The sequence below is a fragment of the Myotis yumanensis genome, unplaced genomic scaffold, assembly GCF_028538775.1.
Source record: "Myotis yumanensis isolate MYYU_CA2020_CCGP unplaced genomic scaffold, mMyoYum1.0.hap1 SCAF_13, whole genome shotgun sequence".
Classification (NCBI taxonomy): Eukaryota; Metazoa; Chordata; class Mammalia; order Chiroptera; family Vespertilionidae; genus Myotis; species Myotis yumanensis.
The window spans coordinates 41,877,190-41,893,963 of NW_027223764.1; the positions used below are offsets into that span (position 1 = coordinate 41,877,190).

Genomic DNA, 16,774 nt, shown 5'->3' on the forward strand with positions numbered 1-16,774 from the left:
CTGGAGCTGGAGCAGAGGGAGGGTGAGAGGAGACAAAGAGGCCTTTCATTGGTCCTCACGGAGCCGGTCTGCAGCCTGACCCCTCTTGGCAGCCCATCTGTCTGGGTGGTGGGCTCCCTGCCCACCCTGCTCCTCACCCCACCCAGCTAGGCTGACACTACAAAGGGGTTGGGCTTGGCTGTGGGGGAGACATTGGCTGGTGCCTCTGCGAGGGTCCTACCAGCTCTGACCCACCCGCAGGGCCTCTTTCGGAGCCCTGCCTGGAAAAGCGGGGTGCCCCTTCCAGACCTGGGAGGTTTGGGTGCAGATAGCTGTCAGACCAGAACCTTGGTGGCCTCAGCCTAGGAGGGTGGCCTCCTGTTAGCACATAATAGAGGCTGCTTTCCTGCTATCAGAGAACGTCGCTTTGCCAGGCCTTTTCCTTTTGGGGCCCGTGAGCCTCCAGAGCAGCTCATCCTCTCTGCTCACTGGATGGGCACAGCCTCCTGCTCCCCTCCTTTTATTCCTCTCTCTTCTTTTGTCTTTCCCTAAAAAGCTCTCCACTGCTTTTAATGCACTCAGAGACACCCCCCCCCCCACCCCCAAACAAAGCAAAAATTCACTTACTTTAAGGCAGTGGTTCTTAACCGAGGTCAGTTTTGCGACCCAGGAGGTATTCGGGGGCGTTGAGAGATATTTTTTGGTTATCGCAGCGGAGGGGGTGGCTGCTACTGGCCTCTGATAGGGGGAGGCCAGGGATGCTGCTGAACGTCCTACAGTGTACAGCACGACCCCCAAGCAGAATCACCAGTGCCAAAGCGTCCCCGATGGCCAGGCGGAGAACCCTGCCCCATGGTGCTGGCTCAGTGGCCACACACAGGCATTTGCATTTCCTGACAAGCCCACCAGGCAGAGAACAGGGTCTGACACAGAAGGACACATGCTGGAATCCTGGCAGGAGAGATATCATGATGAGTTCCCCTCGTGAGTGAAGATTGCTTTACGGTTCGCAAAGCTCTTTCGTACCCAGCATCACACTGGACATGCTGTCAGACCCCCAAGTCCTGTTCCCGGGGTGGTCTGAGGAGCCACTCCTCGGTTCCCGAAGTGGGAGGCAGCAGTTCCAGACCGACAGGTGCCCCTGACTGGCATTTGCTCACCTTCTGTTCGCCTTTGCAAGGTTGGTGCGTCCACACCCAGAAGAGGGGAGCTGAGCGCAAGGGGTGGGGTTACTCAGCAGAGCTTGGGTCTTTCCAGGCCTCCACACTGCCTCTCTGTACACACAGGCAGGCCGACCTGGGGCATCAAGGCTGCTGCCTTTTGGAAAAGGGTCGTAGGGATGAGTGCTGAGCATTGTGGGCTCATGAAAGGCACTCTGTTGGGTGGGTGGTCTGTTCCTGTGCGCTCTGGAACCACCCTGCACAGACAGCCTGGGTGTGAGGTGGGCCGCGTTGCTCGGTCCCAGGAGAACCATCCAGGCCACGTGCAGGCTCCAGGGAGAGAGGCACGCCTTAAAGAGGTGTCCTAGTTAGAAGGCAGCTCGAAGTGCCAGCCCTTTGAAATATGGGGCCATGATCATGAACTTGTGGGGAGAGGATGGAGAGCTGAGCCTGTGGCAACTGAGAAAGGAGTCAGGGGATGCAGTGTCCTCCTTCCACCACCTAGAGAGCAGCCTCAGCCTCTGCCTCCAAGATCTCACTGGGCCTCAGAGGTAGGGCCTACCAGTGTGGCACCCTAGTGAGGTCTCAGTGCCCCAACCCAGGGAAACCAGGGCATGGTTCTGGCTGCTGCGTGGGTCAGCCCCAGGCTGAAGGCAGCAGGAATTGCTGATATGCACCCACACACAGAACATGCATGCACATATGTAGTACATGTGTTCATACACATACATAAACGTGTGCACACATCTAGTCACCCATATGTGTAATGCAGATGTGTGTGCATAGATGCATACTCCTTCATGTACCACAGCTAATTAGGCATGCAAACAGAGGAGTTCATACATATGTGTGAACACATACTACACAGCACATTTCATAAAACCTAAGACCCCATTGATTGCCAGATGTTTTATTTATTTATTTTTAATGTTTATTGATTTTTAGAGAGAGAGGAAGTGAGAGGGAGAAAGAGAAACTTCAGTGTGAAAGGGGGACATCCATCAGGTGCCTCCTACACGCCCCCTACTGGGGATGGAGCCCACAACTCAGGCATGTGCCCTGATGAGGAATCGAACCAGCAACCTTTTGGTGCACAGGACAACGTCCAACCAACTGAGCCACTCCGGCCAGGGCAGATGCTTTATTTATTTTGTATACTTGCAGAAAATGTGTTACCAATGGAACGCTGATGCGATTTTCTTATCACTTGCATATTTATTTGTACTTACCAAAAAAGCTCTTTTTGCCTGATGTCGACTGACTTTTATCAATGATTACTCTTATGCGTACATACATATGACAACATGAGGAAGTAAGGTATTCCCGTAACTCCTTCACATTCGGGATATTACTCATCCGAGTCACTTTCAGCCTAGAGCCATCAGAGTATGTTTCTGCACAGTATTGTCCGCTGTGCCATGAAGAGCATGGAGATGAGCTGAGTGCTCCACTCTCTTCTCTGGGGTTTTGTCCCAGCCACGGACACTCATGCTGCAAGCTTTGATGTGGCTGCCTTTGTGATCTTTCTGGGAGATGGCAGTGGATGTCTTCAGATAACCAGGACTCGCATTCCTTCCCCGGATAGTCCCTAAATGACTCACTGCCTGGAATGTGGAGGGGTTCAGTTGGCCTGGAAAGCCACCAGCAGTAACAGGAGGTTCCTGCTTGCACAGGGAGTGACAACACACCATCGCTGCCGCCTGGTCTGCAGTCGTAAATGGGGAAAGGAGGGCGACTTAGACTCATGAGATGCTGACTCTCAGGTACCTGGGTGTGGGGCACCTGGACTGCAGTCACCACGTAGGCCTGTTTTCAGAGGGTCAGGGCTGGGGAGACAGAAGGGCTGGTCCCAGGGTCGGGACTGAGAAAGGGCAGGGGAGGGCTTTGGGGCCATTGCCCTGCCTTCAAGCAGTGCTGCCCTCATTCTGTCCAGGGCAGGGAGTGCCCAGGGAAGGCACCTCAGCAGAGGCTGGGCTGGCACTCTGACTGTGGTTGTGTCCCTAGGCAGTTCCTCCATGACGTTGGGCTGCTTTTCCCGCCATGAGGATAGAGATCATGGGCCATGCTCTGTGGAGCTCCCGGAGGAATGGCTGACTCTAGACCTGGGGATCTCCAAGCTGAGCATCTTGTAGTGCCAGGAAGTAAGGACGTGCTCAAAATCCAAAAACCAACCAACAAAAACCAACCAAAAACGAGGGGGTGAGTTAAAGGGACACAGGAGCCAACTGAAGGAGCTCCCAGTGGCCAAAGCTGGGACAATTTGAGCAACAAAATAATGGAGCTTTGAATTGTACCCAGAGAGTAAAATAAATACCCACGAGTCCACACAGATACATAAACAACGGAATGAATAGGTAGAGGGGGGAGAAGAGGCGAACCTCCTGTGCGGAGAATTCCGCACAACCGACGAGACTGCTCTCCAGATGGGTTTCCGCTCCTCAGTCCTGGAGTGTGGGCTGTGCAGAGTGACGTCCCTCCCAAGAGCACAGCAGGGAAGGGGCAGGGAGGGCGTGACCACCCAGTGAAGAAACTGGCAAACGCTCTCAGCAGGTGAGCAAGGTCCGTGTCGTCAGTGATGAGTCGTGTCGGTAGCACGCACCCTGACATATGAGATGGGAATGGCGCTTCACCTCTGTCTTCCTCTTCCCCCAAACCCATGACCCCTGTCTAACCGGGAGAAAAACATCAGACTTACCCAAATGAAGGACAGTCTACACAAAACCTAACCAGTATCAGTGAGGTCATCAGAACCCAGGAAAGTCTGAGAAATGTCAGAGGGAAGAAACAGCTTGGAGCAGGCAAAGGAGATAGGATGACTAAATGTGTCCTGAAGGGGATCCCAGAGCAAAAAGGAGGGGGAAAAAGGACATCAGGGGAAAGGGAGGGGCACCGGAATAAAATATGAGCTTTAGTTAGTGGTGACGGTCAAACCTGGTTCGCAGTTGTGACCAGTGTAGCAGAGTAGTGGCAGGTGGTAATAATGGGGGAACTGGGTGGCTGCACCAGGGCATGTGGGAATCCTCTGTATTATTCTTGCACTTTTCAGTGAATTTAAAACTATTCTAAACTTAAAAGTTTGTTCATTAAAAAGAAAAGAAGGGATAGTACTTCCTTCCAGGCAGGTTGCCGGGAGGGTTCAGTGGGTGCTGCAGGCAGCTGTGGGCTGAGCCCGCCCTGAGATGACGGCTCGCGCTCCTCCCCGTTGGAGCACAGGGTGGTCTTGGACCCCAGGTCTTGCTTTCTCAGGCCTGCCCCTCCTTGTTTGAGACCTTCCGGAACCGGCCTGCCACGAAATAGCACCTTCTGCTCCCTGCCTCCTCGGGAACAATGCTCCCTGGGAGTGAGGAATCATGGGGTTGGCTGGGACCGTTCTCTGCTGGGTCCCCTGTCCCTGCCCCACCAGGGAGAAGCCCATCTTGGCTGGGTCCAGAGGGAAGGCTGCCAGCTGCCGTCCCGTGAGCTGCCTGGGCCTGGCTCCCCCTTCCAGCCGCAGGCACCCAGAGTCTGACCCTCCCTTTGGGCAGGAAAATGGATTTAGAGCTCCCACTCCAATAGTCCCTCCTTCCCTTCTCCCTGCTCCCCGGGCTTGGCCACGAGGTCCTGGCCCTGAGGGTTACAGGAGGACAGGGAAGGGGTTCTTGTAGCGACTCCCTGGCTGACAGCATTGCCTGGTGACTGGATGTGGAAACCTACCGCCACCCTGGCATTTGGTCCCAGCAAAGCCTTTGTGTGATTCGGAAGTTGGGTGCATGCAGGAGAGAATATTAGTAAGTAGGTTCTAGAAGGTGCAGAGAATGTGGTTGAGACATCAGGAGGGCCAGCCTCTCTTTCTGACCCGTCTCCTGCTGAGCTGCCTCCTTGCCCGTTGCTTCCTGGCCCCTGGGCAGTTCTCTCCTTCCCATCCCTGACTTAGAACCTTCCCCCCTCTCTGCCCCCCGCCACACTCCTGCCCCTCCATAGCCTGCCCTGCTTAAGGCTCACCAACCCCGACTCCTTTGGCCTGCTCTAAGCTCACCTCCATTGAACCTTCTCTTCTGATCTCACTCTGTGTCTCATACCTTCTCAGTAAGACTGTAAATTACTTGAAGACAAAGCCTCTTTCATAGTCCCGCCCTAACAAGGGGGACGGCCTTTTCTGAAGTGAGGATGAGGAAATACGGACTGAAGGGCACAAGTGTGCTGATGGAGACAGAGTGTCTACCATCAGGGCTGCCTGGCAAACCCCAGGCCCCCAGGATCTCAGCTTCTCTCTGTTGCCCATCCAGGCTTATGGGCTCAGGTGATCAGGGTGCCTGAAGGCCTGCCTTCCTCCTCTGAGTTGTGAATCCCCTCATCTTCTCTCCCAGATCAGAGAAAGCCCACCCCAGCGAGCCGGCCGCAGGAGCTGGTTCTGGAGAGCAGCTGCGTGTAGTGTCTGAGTCACAGAGATCTGAGTTCTAATCCTGGTCCTCCCACTTCCCAGCTGATGGCCTTGGGCAAGTTGTTTAACCTCTCTGAGCCCCAGCTAGCTTGCCTATGAGAAGGGAATCATTCCTGTCTCCATAAGGGTGTCGGGAGGTTGTATGCAAAGCCCTCAGCACAGCAAAGCCTGGCACATAATAGTACGTGGCTCATCCCTTCAGCCCCAGCACTCTCTAGCCACCACTTCCTTCACTAGTTGTGTCTCCGCTTGGACGGAGAGAGCCCTGACTTTTGCTTGTTTTTCTGGTGCACACCCAGTGGGCATCCCAGGCCAATATGATGCCGAACCCTAACCTGGGGGCCTTGGCAGACCACCTTGAACTTGGCTGTGTCATGGCAGCAAGGAGAGCAGACACACTGTTCTTTTCTGCCCAGTGGGTGTGTCTTGGAGCCGTCACGCTGTGCCCACTGCCATGCGAAGCAATTCTTGTTCCCCCTGAGCTGCCTCTCCGGCCTCCCCTCTGGCCTTTGGGAGGCTGGCAGAGCCAGGCCTGGGGTGCACAGCCAGGCTGGAGCCTGTCAGGGAGCTGCCTGTGTGTGTTCCAGGGGCTGGGCCTGGGCTCTCAGGTAGCTGCATTTATTGACTGTGGCTCCAGCACCCACTTGGCACTGTAGGTAGGACCCGTGTGCCAGGCGGCTTCTGTAGTTCCGGTTGGACATGGTAGCCCTGACCCACCTCCTCCTTGGCCTGTTGAAGGCCTCAGGGTAGGTCCAGCTGGATCTAAGCCCTGCGGTCCCTACTCACAGTGGACAGGGGTGAGTGCAGATGCGCCTGCCAGGGCCCCAGAGGTGGGCTGGGCCAGGAGACTTGGCATGGCAGGGCCAACCCCACCTCTATTCTAGTGGGGGACTAAGGGAGGAAAACAGAGCTACTTTATTTTTATTATCTTTATTTAGTGCAAGAAAAGACCAGACTGTCTCATTGCTGAACCCTGCTCCTATCACAGCCTCAAAACTATTCATCCATTCTTGTACCCTAGGCCACTTTTTCTGGATTTGTTTTCCATCTTCCTCTCCTGCAGATCCTTTAGTGGGGTCTGTGTAACTAGTCCAGTGTTTTTTGTGTGTTTTTTTTAAATTTGATAATGCCTTCATTTCATCATGGTTCTTAAAAAATAGTTTGCTGGGCCCAGGATTCTAGGTTGACGGTTTCTTTGTCTTGGTGTTTTGATGGTGCCACTTCAGTGTCTCCCGTGTTACTGTTGCAAACCTGTCTTCACCCAATGGTCGTTCCTTGGTGAGTGACCTGCCTTCTCTCTTGCTGCTTAGAAGATTTTCTCTTCGGCTGATGTGAGCTTGGAGAGAAGTCCCCAAGAGACTGGCCACCATCTGTCCCCGGATGGAGCATTTGGCCTGCTGAGTGTGGGGACAGAAGAGAGTAACACGGCAAGATTCTGGCAGCAGTTTGCCCAATCTGGTCCATTTTGGAGAGAGATGAAGGCTGGAAGGAAATGGTGTTGGGTACTTCCAAATGCCAGAGGCCCTGCAGATGCACCCCTCCCCCAACATATCCCAGTGACCACTCTCCCCCCTCCTCTGGGTGGTGGTGGCTTTACATGTGTCTGTGTGGGGCACAGATGTGGCTGTACAGAGTGTGTGTTACCCATGACCCCATCCTTGGTCTTCATGCCTCTAGCAGCGGTTCTCAACCTGTGGGTCGCGACCCCTGAAAATACATCCTGCATATCAGATATCTACATTACCATTCATAACAGTAGCAAAATTATAGTTATGAAGTAGCAACGAAAATAATTTTATGGTTGGGGGTCACCACAACATGAGGAACTGTATTAAAGGGTTGGGGCATTAGGAAGGTTGAGAACCACTACATGTCAGGCAGGTCTGAGACACTGACCCCACGCCCTTGTAGAAGGAAGACCATGTCCCAGTGTTGGAGGGGCTGGGATGTTGAAGTTGTTTAAAAGTCATTCTGGAAATCCCCCTAGTGTTAACTACAACAATTAAGGCTTGGCTAGAACAAGACTGCGCACAGAGACCACAAGGGGGTGCACCAAGAAAGCATAAAAGATGCGGAGACAAAAAAACATGACAGAAATGGAGGATATGGAGCTAAGAATCGCAATTTTGAGGGCTTGCCATAAATTTGTGCAGAACCTCACGAAAACTAATGAGACCCTCGATGCTACGATAAAGAAATTAGAAAGTAAGCATACACGGACTGAAATAAAGAATATTATACCCAATAGCAGACCAGAGGAGTACAATAATCAAACCAAAGATTCGACAAAAAACACCCAATTGGAAAAGCAAAATGAAAAAAGAATCCGAAAGTGTGAAGATAGTGTAAGGAGCCTCTGGGACAGCTTTAAGCGGTCTAATATCAGAGTCATTGGAGTGCCAGAAGATGAGAGACAGCAAGATATTGAAAACCTATTTCAAGAAATAATGGCAGAAAACTTCCCCCACCTGGTGAAAGAAATGGACTTACAGGTCCAAGAAGCGCAGAGAACCCCAAACAAAAGGAATCCAAAGAGGACCACACCAAGACACATCATCATTAAAATGCCAAGAGCAAAAGACAAAGAGAAAATCTTAAAAGCAGCAAGAGAAAGAGGCTCAATTACCTACAAGGGAATACCCATACGACTGTCAGCTGATTTCTCAACAGAAACTTTGCAGGCCAGAAGGGAATGGCAAGAAATATTCAAAGTGCTGAATACCAAGAACCTACAACCAAGATTACTTTATCCAGCAAAGCTATCATTCAGAATTGAAGGTCAGATAAAGAGCTTCACAGATAAGGAAAAGCTAAAGGAGTTCATCACCGCCAAACCAGTATTATATGAAATGCTGAAAGGTATCCTTTAAGAAGAGGAAGAAGAAGAAAAAGGTAAAGATACAAATTATGAACAACAAACATGCATCTATCAACAAATGAATCTAAGAATCAAGTGAATAAATAACCTGATGTACAGAATGAACTGGTGATTATAATAGAATCAGGGACATAGAAAGGGAATGGACTGACTATTCTTGGGGGAAAAAGGGGTGTGGGAGATGCGGGAAGTGACTGGACAAAAATCATGCACCTATGGATGAACACAGTGGGTGGGGAGTGAGGGTGGAGGGTGGGGTGGGAGCTGGAAGGAGGGGAGTTATGGGGGGAAAAAAGAGGAACAAATGTAATAATCTGAACAATAAAGATTTAATTAAAAAAAAAAAAAAAAAAAAAAAAAAAAAAAAATAAAAGTCATTCTGTTGCAGATCAATGACCATTTCTGCAGATCAGCGAAGAATCCTTAGGTTGGAATTCTGTTAGGGAGAAAGTGTGTGTGTGGCCGATTGGATCTGACATTTTCTACCCCTCAGTTCTAGGATGAGTCAGGAGCATGTGGGTTGAGAGGACATCATCTCCTTATGCACTTGTACACTTGGCTTCCACGATCCTGGGAAAGAGGGGAGGATGGAAGGAAGCACCGCTACCCATTGGACTTCCCATCATTCCCCGTGGTGGGGATTTGGCGGGGGATCTGCTGTCCCACAGTGGGTAGCAGTCTTTAATCTCAGTTGGGTCCAGACATGGATGCCAGGCAGACCCTGGTGGAAGCCTCATGCTCACAGCTCTTAAGTCTGCATGCTCCTGAGTTGGGGCAGCTGCCAGTTCTGGGCACTGAGAGAGTGGGCGGGGGCTCTGTGATGCCTGCCGCTTCTGCTGCTGCAGCCCTGCACCCACAGCCTGGCTCTGTCCTTGGCTGTCCCGGGAGGGGTGTGTCAGCACAGGAGCAGACCCCCAGGCCCTCTCCCGGCTCTCCCCTCCCTGAGGGACTCTCACATGTAAGGCTGGCCTCGATGCGCCTCTCCATTTGGTGGACAGCAGTTCCTTTGTGGGTTGTAGGCCGGTTACTTTGCTCATGAGCTGAAGGGCATGGAGACACAGAAGTGGTGAGAACAGGGGAGTGGAGAGGTCTGCGATTTTTGACCAACTTTGCAGGCATTGCCCTGTAGGTCCCAGAGCAAAGGGACAAGGGAGCTATCCAATGCAGTGCTCCTCAAACTTGACTATCCCTGAGCAGCACGGGGGAGCGTGTTCAAATGCAGACTTTGACTTGGGAGTGGGCCTGAGACTGCATTTCTAATGAACTCCCATGTGATGCTGCTGCTGGTCCAGAGTCCTACTGTGCTTCCCCCTGGGTTTGGCCTGGAGGAGCGCCCAGGCACCACAGGGCAGACGAAGGCTTCTAGTGGCACTTGGAAAGGTGCACAGGATGTGAGAATGAGCGACCCGACCCAGATGACATTCCAGAAGGGCTCTTCAGAGATGCGGAAAGATGAGAGCCTTCATCAGGGTGGCTGAGACCAGGCCCCTCACACTTTGGCTCCGAGGAGAGAGCTCCTAGTTGGAATTAGAATTTGAATCCCAGCTCTGCAGCTCCTTTGCTGCCTGGCCTTGGGCAGGTCATTTTGCCTCTCTCTGCCCCAGTTTCTTCATCTGTAAAGTAGGGATAAGAACGCCTGCTCCAGAGGCCGTGGTGAGGATGACATGGGATAAGGTATGTCAGGTACCTGGCCCAGTGCCTGTTTCATAGTAGGCCCTTCATGACCCTCTGTGTCCCCTAAAACTGCACGCTCTTCCCTCCTTGCAGGTGAATGAAATTTACCATGACGAGTCCCTGGGGACACACATCAACATTGCCCTCGTCCGCTTGATCATGGTTGGCTACCGACAAGTAAGCCCCCTTGTCAGCAGGCAGGCTTTGGAGAGAGAAGGGGTGTGGGGCCATTGCGTCATCCCAGCTATGGTGTCAGGAGGGGGGCAGTATCTAGGGAACATTTTGTTTCCAGAGTCAGAACCCTGAGACCATTAAAATTGAGGCTTCAGTGGCAGAGGCATTGGGGATGGTGAGCAGGGACTCCAGGTTCCCTCCAATACAGGGGTCCTCAAACTTTTTAAACAGGGGGCCAGTTCACTGTCCCTCAGACCGTTGGAGGGCTGGACTATAGTTTAAAACAAAACTATGAACAAATTCCTATGCACACAGCGGCAGCAAAAACACCCGGCGGGCCGGATAAATGTTTTCAGCGGGCCGCGTGTGGCCCGCGGGCCGTAGTTTGAGGACCCCTGCTCCAATATGTTACATGGACAGTCCTTTATCCTCACAGCTGAAGGTCCCTCCCCTTGAGGGATTGATGGGGAAAGTGGGGCTGGGAGAGGGGCAGTGACCAAGCAGGTCCTACTATGGTTGGGTCGCTGGCCCTGGGCTCTGCCATCACAGACCAGTTGCTTATTCTCCCCTAAATGGGGGTAGCAACACATTTTCCTCGGGGGACTTTTGTGAAGATTAAATAACAGCGAATATATTAGAGGAAACGCTCAGACCCACCTGCCTGCGGGTTGGCTGAGGGATTAGAGGTCATGTGTGACCAGTTCTTAGCAGACAGGTGTCCCTGTGCAGGGCTTGGTACATGCACATTCCCTAAAGTAGGAGGGAATGCCAGCAGCAGCCAGAGTCAGTGACCTTGGGGCAGCTAGTGACCTTGGGACAGGCACTGCAGTCCCGTGGGCCTCCATGTTCCCCTCTGCCAGTGGGAGGGGAGTGTTGGGTACTCACTGCGGTCCGGGGGCTCCGACCCACCGCTCTGCTGTTGATACTCTCCGGCCCGCAGTCCCTGAGCCTGATTGAGCGTGGGAACCCCTCCCGCAGCCTGGAGCAGGTGTGTCGCTGGGCCCACTCTCAGCAGCGCCAGGACCCCGGCCACGCAGAGCACCACGACCACGTCATCTTCCTCACCCGGCAGGACTTTGGGCCCTCAGGTATGCAAGGTACTGTGCTCGCCTGGGCCAGGTGTGTGCAGTGCAGGCCAGAGGCTGGGGCTCTGGGCTGCGCTCGCTCCGGGGCCACCCTCCGAGGTCAGGGGCCAGGTTCCCCATCAGCAAAGAGGTCCGTGGGACTTTAGAGACAGGACCTGGATGGACAGGTGGGCAAGCTTGGCAATGATTTCTTGAGGATCAGAAGTGAAGGGGCCCCCACCCTGGCCCTTGCTGTCCTGGTTGAGCCTGCAGGTGGCTCTGTGCTTGCCATCGTCTGCCCACACTGTGTTCTCCGTCCTCATCCAGGTCTCGGGCACCTAGTGGGGCTCGTGTGGAACTTGGAAAGGAAGTGCATGCTCTGCCCGCAGCTACATGCCTCTCTACCCAGCCATCGAAGCTCACTTCATCTCCCTGGGTCCTCCCTGCGGCCGAGTGGGAAAAACAATAGTGTTTGCCTTCCTCCGTTCCAGGGCTGCTGAGAGGGCCGAGGGCACATGAAATGTTGTACGGAGTGTGACTATAAGCGCTCTGTGCACACATGGACCCAGTTTCCATGTGGGGAACCTGAGGCACCAGGTTGTGAAGAGGCTTGCCTGTGTCCTTACTTTACAGAGGAGGCAGATCTGAGACTCAGCCTGGATGTCTAGGCTCCGAGTTGAGGGCTTCCCAGTTTTTCCTAGTTTGATGCTAGAAGTGAGTCAGCAGCCATGCCTCTGCCCAAAGGGCTCCTTGTCTGAATCCCTGAAGACCCAAATGTGGGCTTTCATACATATACAGATACACATGCACACACGTATAAACACATGGACACACATGTACAGGCCTACACGCAAACAACACAGATATACATGCACAGATACATGTATACACAGACAGAAACTTATGCATACGCATAAACACAGGTACAGACACATTGACACATAGACACACACTACACATATAGACACACGTACACAGACACACACATACACCTATACACATGTGTACCTGCACCCCAAGTATATCTCAGACCTTCAGGACAATAGAGGCCCCAGGCACCTCCTTCCCACTGCTATTCTCATTATCTATCGCTGGCCCCCCACACCATCTCAGATAACAGAGCACCTCAGCAGCTCTAAAGACAGGGCCTACTGTGGCCCCAAAGGAGGCTGGGAAGCAGGCCCCTTACACCACAGGCTTTGCCCACAATTGCTATTTAGTTGCTGGTACATCCCAGCCCCACTGCAATGCCCATGGCCCCCCGAGGCCTGCACAGCCGTGCCTGCTCCTTCACCTGTGTCCTCCCCACCACGTGCTCTCTCCCCGACCCATGGAGAGTTGTCTCACCTTCCTCCAGGCCCAGTTCTTTGCCACCGGAGGCATCCTGGTCCCTCAGGCCCTTCAGTTGAATCCATCCCTTCCTCAGATCCCCCTGCTTGCCCCCCGGTGCTCCTCCAACTCTGGCCCTGCAGGCCACACCTAAGCTGGCCTCTCTCCCAAAGTGTGCCTGCTAAGCCACCTGCTCCTTAATGTGTAGGTGTGTGGCAGAGAGGGTGGGGGGTTTGGACCCGATTCCTCTGTTTTCCCCAAAGAATCTAACACAGTGCACCCCTGGCCCCACATTAAAAGAAGGCTTATTTGTTAAATGACCAAATTGCTATTTAGTTGCTGGTACATCCCAGCCCCAGTTCAATGCCCATGGCTGGCTGGAGGGACGTGGAAGTCGGGCATGAGCAGGTTTGGGCCTGTCTGGAAACCCCTCTGCCTGGTTAGAGGATGGCCGACAGGTACAGGGAGGGCGCAGGCCAAGAGAGAAGCCGTAAGCCTTGGATGTGGGGCAGCTGGGTCCAGGTTGCTCTACTGCAGGTGGGACTTCACAAGGATGCTTCTTACTCCAGGGACCCGCTAGCAGTGGCCAGGGCAGGATGGCCCTGTGGGACTGCTGGGCCCCGCTCGGCGTGTCTTATCTCACTGTGCATCACTTCTCTCTGCCCTCTCGCCCTCCCCACAGGGTATGCACCTGTCACTGGCATGTGCCACCCCCTGAGAAGCTGTGCCCTTAACCATGAGGACGGCTTCTCTTCCGCCTTCGTGGTGGCCCACGAGACTGGTCATGTGTAAGTGGCACCGAGAGGGTGGGCAGCACGGCGAGCTCTGAGGTCTGTGGGTATGGGAAGCTTTGCCCCAGATTGGGCTCCAGTGCCAGTGTTTCGGGAGATGCCAGAGAAGCTGCCCTCAGTGAGGCTCTGCCCTGAGGCGGGGGTGGGAGGTGGGGGCAGAGCTCAGGGGCCCAGACAGCAATCCTGGGCCTGCCTTGGGTCCAGTCCCCAAATCCCAGGGAATGGGGGACCAGATGTGGCCCTGTCTTTGAGAAGGTCAGTGGCAGTGTCCCATCGATAGGCTATGGTCAGCGTCTAGGCCAGTGATGGCGAACCTATGACACGTGTGTCAGAGGTGACACGCGAACTCATTTTTTTGGTTGATTTTTCTTTGTTAAATGGCATTTAAATATATAAAATAAATATCAAAAATATAAGTCTTTGTTTTACTATGGTTGCAAATATCAAAAGATTTCTATATGTGACACGGCACCAGAGTTAAGTTAGGGTTTTTCAAAATGCTGACACGCCGAGCTCAAAAGGTTCGCCATCACTGGTCTAGGTGGTCTCAATTCACCCCGCCCCCCCATTCCATCCACACCTTGAGGCCCTTTGAGACCAGTTCCAAGCATCTGTGGCGGGCTTGCTTGATCTTTGAGCCTGGGTTTTGTAGAGCGTGCACTCCTTCATCCATTCACCCTGTATTTCTTGAGTAGCTGCCATGTGCCAGCCCAGTGCTAGGGGTGGGGCCTCCGTGGAGAACAGGACAGAGAAGCACTCGAGAAGCTGCATGCTGGGAGAGAGCCAGTCAGCTCTATCTGATGTGTCAGGTGGTGACATGCACGTGCCACCATCACACCTCCCCGCCGCATCTGCCCACAGGTTCACACTCAGCAGCCCACACACAGAGCGAGGCTGATCCCTGCAGTCTGAGGGATGGGGAAGGAGAGGGGTGGGCCTGCCCTCGGGGCTGGGTGTGCCGTCCACAGTCTGTGCTCCTCTGCATCCACCTGTCAGCACAGGAAGCCCATGCAGATTCCATGCCAGCTCTGCCCCCCGGGCAGGTGGTACCTGCTCTCTGGGCCTTGGTTTCCTCGTCTGCACCATGGAGGCTGACACCAGAGCCACTCGGAGGTTCTCCTGCACTGGAAGCTGATGGTGCCACACATTCTGGAGCCAGGAGTCTGTCTTCCTTTTTGCGGGGCGGGGGCGGGAGGGAGAGGGGGTAAGGGATGTTCACTCTTCACTGAGCAGAGGCCTCTCCGTGTGGAGGGGTCAAGCTTAGAGGACCATGTGTCTGCCTAGTGGTCAAGGCCACATGCAGCCACTTGCAAGTATTTAAGAATCTAGAACCTTTGGGCTTTGGCGTTAAATATTAAATATAGAGAGCAAACTTGGAAATGTACTATGAGAGGTGCATGCCATAGGCAAAGCTCTGAGCTAAGTACTGTGGGGTCTTGGAGAAGCTTGAGAGGCTGGCACAGGGGGCTCAGTCAATGAGGTTGAACTGAGCTAAATGAGACCTGGCCTGGCACTTGGAGGCCAAGGCCTGGTGGGAAGACAGCTCATGGCAGGCGAGCTGTTAATGGAGGTACAGGCAGATTCTGCTGTGGGAGGTCGGCCCATGCGCTGGGCGGCCAGGGAGGGTGTCCTGGGCGGAGTGTCTGGGAGTAGCGATCAGCAGGGGCAAGGCTTTCAGGGAAGAGTGAGTCTGGCCCTATTGAGGGACCGAGTGGGGCCTCAGCTTCCATCCAGGGACATGGTCCTCCCCTCTGCCTGGTTGGGAAACAGGCCAGGAGGTACAGCCTGAAGCCTGGTCAGGGCAGCGTTCCCATTGCTGGCCCACCTCCCCGTCTCCCCGGGGGTGGGCTCCCCGGGCATGGCTCGAGGCTCCCTTCTGTCTCCCCCTCTCTAGGCTTGGCATGGAGCATGACGGTCAGGGCAACGGCTGTGCGGATGAGACCAGCCTGGGCAGCGTCATGGCACCCCTGGTGCAGGCTGCCTTCCACCGCTTCCACTGGTCCCGCTGCAGCAAGCTGGAGCTCAGCCGCTACCTTCCGTACGTCACCTCCCCTTTAGGGCCCAGGACAGGGGCGAGGCATGCGGCCTGCCACCTCATCCCCCCAAGTCATCTCCCTTCCCAATGCCATGCCACTTGGAAGCACACTCCATTCACAGCGTTGCTGGTTAGCGTCTGGGCCTCCAGGAACATGGAGGCCAGTACAAGTGCTGGACTTGAGAGTGCAGTGCCGAGAATGGGCACAGAGTAGATTTGGGTGGTACAGGACAGGCAGACATCCTGCGCTAACCTCACATGGCAGCTGGCGAGGACCCAGCCTCCTGCATCCTGCATGGCAGGCTGGCTTTTTCCACCCTCAGTGCAGTGAGCCCTCCGACTGTCCGTGAACGAACCCTTCACCTTGGCCTTAGCGTGGGCAAACTGGCCTGTAAGATAGCTACAAGCTGAGCTCTAACCCCAGCCTGGGTGCCCTGGCCCTGGAGCACCCCAGACACAGTGGGTGGACGGGAGGCCCTGTGTGAGATGAGACACAGCACAGGGCGGCGGGCTGCACTGCTGCCAGCCTGCCTGCTCCCTAAACCTGAGGATTCCACCTTCAGCCTGGTTCACCTCCTTCTTCACCGGCAGCTCCTACGACTGCCTCCTTGATGACCCCTTTGCGCCCGCCTGGCCCCAGCCCCCGGAGCTGCCTGGCACTGACTATTCAATGGACGAGCAGTGCCGCTTCGACTTTGGCACCGGGTACCACACCTGCTCCGCGGTGAGTGCCCACTGGCCTGCCAGCCGGGTCGCCAGGACCATGTCCTTCTTTCTGTGACCCGGGCTGGTCATTCACAGAACATCTGCTGCCCAGCCGGGCTGGTCGTCTGGAGCTGGGGCCAAAGGTTCGGTTCCATCAGGGAGATTCAGGACGACCGGGACCCAGGCCCTGCCACCTTCTGCTATATACCCGCCCCCCAGCCCCAGGTGTAGGGGTGGGCGCGGGCAGTGGCTGGAGAATGCTCTAGCCCCGGGGAAGATGGAATAATCCCTCCCAGGGCCCAAGCAGAGGCTCAGAGCAGGGGACAGCCCAGGGCGGGGGGCTTTCTGAGGGACCAGGCCTTGGTGACTCACCCCCCGATCCAGGAGTGCAGCCCCCTCCTCGGCTCTGCAGGACCAGGAGGCCCTGTGTATGGTCACCTTCCCCACTGCCCAGGCCGCACTGGGACATGTGGTCTCTGCTTTGGGGGTGGACACACAGCCTGGGATATGGGGTTTTAATGCCCATCTGCTGTATTTGTGAGGACGGTTGACTGGCTGGCGGGGG

General features: G+C 54.5%; 1 protein-coding gene across 2 annotated transcripts in view; it reads left to right on the top strand.

The window, feature by feature from the left end:
* The window catches only part of ADAMTS14 (ADAM metallopeptidase with thrombospondin type 1 motif 14), a 77,839-nt gene that overhangs the window by 37,462 nt on the left and 23,603 nt on the right, over positions 1-16,774 (top strand). Inside the window, exons 5-9 of one of the 2 annotated variants that reach the window (XM_070431930.1) lie at positions 10,205-10,288; positions 11,226-11,382; positions 13,361-13,466; positions 15,364-15,507; positions 16,096-16,228. In XM_070431930.1, coding sequence (XP_070288031.1) covers positions 10,205-10,288; positions 11,226-11,382; positions 13,361-13,466; positions 15,364-15,507; positions 16,096-16,228 — 624 coding nt within the window. The remainder of the gene's footprint in view (positions 1-10,204; positions 10,289-11,225; positions 11,383-13,360; positions 13,467-15,363; positions 15,508-16,095; positions 16,229-16,774) is intronic. The other variant, XM_070431931.1, reaches the window with a different exon arrangement.